The sequence below is a fragment of the Elephantulus edwardii genome, unplaced genomic scaffold, assembly GCF_000299155.1.
Source record: "Elephantulus edwardii isolate Elephantulus edwardi_28Jun2011 unplaced genomic scaffold, EleEdw1.0 scaffold00132, whole genome shotgun sequence".
Taxonomy (NCBI): domain Eukaryota; kingdom Metazoa; phylum Chordata; class Mammalia; order Macroscelidea; family Macroscelididae; genus Elephantulus; species Elephantulus edwardii.
The window spans coordinates 8,312,587-8,318,423 of NW_006399882.1; the positions used below are offsets into that span (position 1 = coordinate 8,312,587).

Below are 5,837 nucleotides of genomic sequence, written 5' to 3' on the forward strand. Positions count from 1 at the left end.
GCTTGGGTGGGTGGGATCTAGCAACAGTGCCAGCCTCTCTGACTAACCCCAGATCTGCACCACCTGGACTCAGATACTATAGGTGCTAAGGAGAGTGGTCTCAGGTTGCAAGAAACTGATACAAACACACACACCTCCTGAGCCTCTTTTCATCACACCAACCGTGCCACCAGACAGTGGCCACAGCTGACCACTGCAAGCAGCCAAAAACAGGGACAGTGATTGACTGACCCTCTGAGACTCTATAGTCATCTGTCCCAGACAAGGGCAGGAAGACACTCAGAGAGGCTCAAACATAGAAACTTGTGAACATCAAGGCCACCAAAGGGCGTGGTAAAAGGCAGCCCAGGGATCACTGTCGGGACAGCCAGAGGGCACTAGGTGGTAAAATACGGTATGTGGGGTAGAATTTGAACAGCACCTTGAAATGACAGCCCCATGAAGTTGACTGGCTGACATGATTACTCCCCAGATCAGGATACGCCCAGCCCTCTAGCCAGCCCCCCAGGTCACAGGGAGGAATACCAAAGTAACTTTTATCCCTTCAATACTTCTCTGCACCCAGCACACAGGCCCAGCCAGCTCTGGCCAGTGTGCAGTCATAACTTAAGGTTCTCAAGAGTCCCCAGACCAGCCAGAGGGCCAGTCAGTCCCAGCCAAAGTCCTGGCCAGTCATCTGGTAGAACTTGAGGTTGAAAGGCCGGTAGAAGTCTCGCAGTCGCTGGACCACTGTATCGGGTACTCTGGGATGAGGTCGGCCCTTGGACTTGCCCAAGCAGCGGGGTCCACTGCCCCCTTGGGCCTTCTTGAGGCATGGGAAGCCCTTGGTGGCATTGAAGTAAAAGTGTTTGTCTGTCACCACCCGCTTGAGGCCCAGGAAGTCCTGCACGCGGCCCACCTCACCGGCCGGGTCGCTGACCAGGCGCTCCCCGCTTACGAACAGGAAATGTGACAGTGGGAAATAGCGCAGCCAGCGGGCCAGGTGCTGCGCGTAGAGGCCAATCCGCACAGCACTCCAGGCCACGTCCACATGCCGCAGGCCGTGGCGGAAGGCCAGGGTACGGAAGCTGGGCAGCCCCGGTGTCTTGGACAGTGTCTGCGCGTAGTCAGAGATGGCCCGTGTCACAGGGTTTCGCACCACCACGATCAGCTTCGTGTCGGGGGACATGCCATGGATACGACGAGGTACCTCATGTGTCACAAAATAGCTGGGCGTCTTCTCCATAGTGATCTGTCCATCCAGCGTCCGGGGCATCAGGCTCCTGCAGGAAGGAGGAAAAGAAGTGGTGTGAGTAAGTGGCCCTTCTCCAAGACTCTCCAGTCCCAGAAGGGACCCCAAGACCCAAGACTAGTCCCCTCTTTCCCCAGACAGTGCAAATGCACTCTGATGCTGACCCAAAGGCTAGGGTTTTAATCCACCCCAAGGTGCCTCAGAAGAAAGGCCTGGCAGTCCATTTCCCAAAAATCATCCCTTGAAAACACAGAGTCACTGACGCACATAAGCAGGCCACGGTGGGGTCCAGCCCATCAGGACCTCCCTGTTCATTCCTGCCTCAGGGACACGAAGATGATGTTCCCCTGGGCCCCCATGATCCCTTTCATCTGGTCAATTCTCATCCCAAAGACTCTCTGCCACCCTTCCACCCGAAAGGCCAGCTCCCCTGAGTGCCAACAGCCCTTCCCACCAGACCCTCTGCACCTAGACTGCACCCAGACCTGAGCTGGCACCACACTGACCCTTGTCCCCCGTTTCCAGAAGGCCAGTCTGAGCTTGCCACCCACAGGCACCACCCACGTCTCGCCACACATCACCCTTGGTGACTCCTCACTACGTGGCTGAAAGCATCCCTGAAATTAGGTCATGAGTCCCCCAAGAGGGCAGCCCTCTTCTGTTGCCTTTAAGGACAATCCTACCAACCCACCCTGAGAAGTCCTGGTGGCACAGTGGTTAGACTAGGAGGTTCAAACCCACCAGCAGTTCCACAGGAGACAAATAGTTTGCTTCCATAAAGATCTGTCACCTTAGTAAGCCCTAGAGGATGGTCCTGCCCCGTCCTGCAGAGTTTCTGTGAGTTAGAATTGACTTAACAGTTTAATTGGTTTGGGGTTTTTTAAACCCTCAATAGCATGGACCCAGACTCAGCGTGCCACCAACAAGAGTCCGGAACATTCTAAAAGAGCTAGTTTACACCAGTACCCGAATCTCAATTCCAAAAATGGGCCAGGGCACTGATTCAAATCGGAGATTCAGGGACCCCCTTAATCCCCTGGCCCCTCAACCTGGAAAAGGGGAGCCAAGTCTCATTCATAGTGTCCAGACTAGGCAGGCCCAGGCATCCTGTACCCTGGCCCAAGGCAGCACCTCCCAGACAGGTGCAGGTGAGGCAAGCAAGGTGGGGCGGGCACGCCAACTGTGCAAACAGCGCTCAGAGAGGGATGGGAACTAGGTCAAGAGACACAGAGGCTGCTGCGACCTGTGACAGGGAGGGGCACTCTGCCCAGCCCCACCTGGTCCCTTGGCCCCAGGTCTGGCTGCAGCTCACAGGATGAGGCATAATACAGGCTCCATCCACCAAAGTGCTCAATCAGACCCCCAGGAGCCCCCAGATAGGCCAGGAACACAGATCACATGGCAGAGGGCTAGACCACTGGACATGTAGCCAGTTCTCTGACACCCACCCAAGGGCTCTACAGACGAGGCAGGCAGCATGGGCTGGGAGCTTTCAGAGACCCCCTCCTACCTCTCCAAATGACTAGGGGGAACAATCTGAAACTCCCACCACACACTCACATCCCCATTGGACAGGCAGATACACACTGAGGATCGGAGAGGGAGGTTTGGGGAGAGCATCTTGTCCAAGAGGGAAGGGCGATGGGGACTGGAAGCCCGCTCCTGCCTCTAGCCCACCTGTTGGCACCTGCCCCTGGAGCCCAATCAGGTGCCCACAGTCCACACTCTGCCATCTGCAGCAGGAAAACTAAGTACCCGGCTTCCCCAGGCACACATCAGGGATCCACAGCCCCAGGCCAGGGGCTCAAGCGGACTGCGGCCTGAGTGGCCAGTCCTGGTACTCCTGTCCACACTGGAGACCAACAAAGAGAAGAAGTTCAGGGGACAGGCTGATGCTCACCACACTTTGATCTTTCCTCCTCCTGGAACCCTAATTGCTCTCAGTGGTCCCTCTCTTCCCACTGGGACACACCCCTTTCCAGGTGCCAAGTGGCCTCAGGAACCCCCTCTTCTCTTTCTCAAACTGACCAAGTCCCCCTGGCCTCTTGGCCCGGACACAACTTCAAGAAGCATGTGGAGAGTGAAAGGGACAACTAGGCACCTGAGGTCAGCACCTCACAGATGGACCCAATCCAAGAAAGTCAGGAGGTCCACAGAGCAGCAGCAGGGGTGCTGGGAACCCGCTGCTGTGGAAGGGGTTGGGCCCTCTCCCACCACAAAGAGTTCAGTGGTAGTAGAGTCGAGAAAGGCTTTGAGGGGGAATCCAGGGGTGGAGGCCCCAGACTCTGACCCCCACACAGCAAACATCTGACAGACCCTCCCGCTGCGCCTGCACCATCTGGTTGGCATTTCCCTGCGGTTTCCGCAGCCCTGGGCGTCTCTCCTGCCCCCACTGACTCCCCTTCCCAGTCCTAGACATCGCCTGGGCTGGTGCTCCAGCTATGGCCTAGAAACCAGTACAGGGCAATGTTCGCTCAGAAAAGACTTAGGGGCCATCTGGTACCCAGCCACCAGGTGCATCTTCCCAACAAACCGAGGCCCCTATTCCCTGCATTCATTGCTCTTCTCCCCCAGAGGTCCTCTGCCTCTCCCATATTCTGTCCTCAGAGGTCCAAGCATGTGCCCCACCCAGACTGAGACCTTGGGGATTTTGTAAACCCAAACCTGACATGTGAGTGGGGCTGTTAGTGAAGAGCAAATGGTATCTGAGTTTGAGGGGCTGGGGACGGGCACAGTACCCAAAATAGATCCAACAGAGATAGGCAAACCAGAAGAGGTTTTAGCAGGAGTCTGCTCTGAGCAGCTTAAGGTCACAAGCCAAGGACACAGCCTGGAAAGAGGTCACTGGGTCCCCATGGGGAGCCAGTGACCCAGAGATTCAGCTGGAGCACTTGGGTTTTTCCTCCTCTACACATCTCCCCTAACCCTGAATCCAGAGGCTTCCCACTGTGGTGAAGGTGCTTCCCTGGAAAACAAGCAACACCAGATCCTACCTACAGTGGGTTGCCCTCCATGCAGCTGAGGAAACTGGGGTACAAGGTACTCACATGTGTATGGTTACCTGGGAGACAAAGCCCAGCCATGAGACACCCTCTTTCATCCTCAGTGTTCCTCAATGGAGGTGGACTCTAGATTCTTCTCTACATTCTCCTCCACCTCCCCAAGAAACCAAGCCCCTGGGCTCAGGATCTGAACCCTGGCTTGGCTAGGCCCCTCTCCCAGGGCTGTGCAGGCAACTGAAGGGCCTAGGCAGAGCAGTCCTCGAGACTCAGCTTCTGCCCTCTCAGCTCAGCTTCTGCAACCAGAGCTCCAGGCACCAAGGCGGCTCTGCCCTTGATGGTGCATCCACAGTTACCCTCCTTTTCCGGGATTAGTGATGCTTCCAGAATGCCTGCTGGCTTGAGGGGTGGGACTACAGTCTCTCACTGGGACCTGAGCTCAAAGGACACCCAAATTCAGTCAGAATGGGCTCATCACCCCCTCCCAACTTCCTTGACACCCCTAGGGTAGCAACAACTCTTCTAGAGCCAGAAACCCGTGCACGCTTCTAAATCAAGGAGTGCTTCTAATGAAAAAAGGTGAAGATATGAATGGGCACAAAGGGAGTGCAAGATGTGAGAACAGGGAGCTGGGGCACCCTCCTAATTCACCAGGAGGCCCTAGGCACAGTGTCCTCTGGTGAGAGGGGGTCTCCTGGGGTAGGGGATTCACATCCTCCATCTGCAAACCCTCATTCCTGTCAGGAGGGGACAAGGGAAGGGCCTTCCGCTCAGCGCTTTCGTGCCAACCTCCACAGCGAGGGGCTTGGCTGGGACTCAAGCACCCCACATTCCAAGGCTGCTCTGAGTGAGGGACAGAGCGGCCTCAGAGCCCCAAGGCATGAGTCTTGAGTCCCATTCTCACCCTGGAACAGCCTCAAAGGAAGCTTCTTCCTTTCTAAAGGCCAGACTTCCTGTTGCCTCCCTGGAACCCCGCGAAAGTCTCCTGGGGCCTGTCCCATGCGCCCCAGCCAGAGCAGACCAGCAATGAGAGTTATCGAGCGCACGCCCGCTCTCCACCCACCACTTTTCCCCATGTCGGGTACTCCAGAGTCACTCCGAGCCCCCTATTCGAGTCTGTTGAGAACCCTGCAGCGGCCCTGAACCTAAACTTTTCCAGAGTTTTCAAAGTTTAAGGGATCTTCCCGCTGGGAACAGCCCGCGCCCCGACCCAGACTAGTTGGACTCCGAAGCCCAATACCCCAGGCCTGGCGCACTGGCATCTAGGCACCGGGGCGCACAATTTAGGGAGGCTTGAGGGCGGCAACATGGGTCCTCAGGCCGGACGCTCACCGGTACCAGGCGAGGCCTCGCTCGTAGCACCTGTCGAAGAAGTGGGACTCGGAGCCAAGCGCGCGCACGTCAGGGTGCAACCGCAGGAACTCCAGCAGAGCTCGAGTGCCGCCCTTCTTCACGCCCACGATGAGCGCCTGCGGGAAGCGGCGACGGCCGCGGCCACTGGCCACCGGCAGACTGGGCGGCCCTGGTTGGTGGACAGGCAGGGGCGGCACAGCGGGCGCGGGGGCCGGTGCGGGGACACGGACAGCGGGCGGGCAGCGGCCGGGGAG

The 5,837-nt window shown here is 57.4% G+C and overlaps 1 protein-coding gene across 1 annotated transcript in view; it reads right to left on the reverse strand.

The window, feature by feature from the left end:
• Positions 1–646: 646 nt before the first annotated feature.
• HS3ST6 (heparan sulfate (glucosamine) 3-O-sulfotransferase 6) overlaps positions 647–5,837 on the reverse strand; it is a 6,581-nt gene continuing 1,390 nt past the window's right edge. Inside the window, exons 4-5 of the mRNA XM_006893872.1 lie at positions 5,563–5,836; positions 647–1,262 (exon numbers count right to left, since the gene is read on the reverse strand). Coding sequence (XP_006893934.1) covers positions 647–1,262; positions 5,563–5,836 — 890 coding nt within the window. The remainder of the gene's footprint in view (positions 1,263–5,562; position 5,837) is intronic.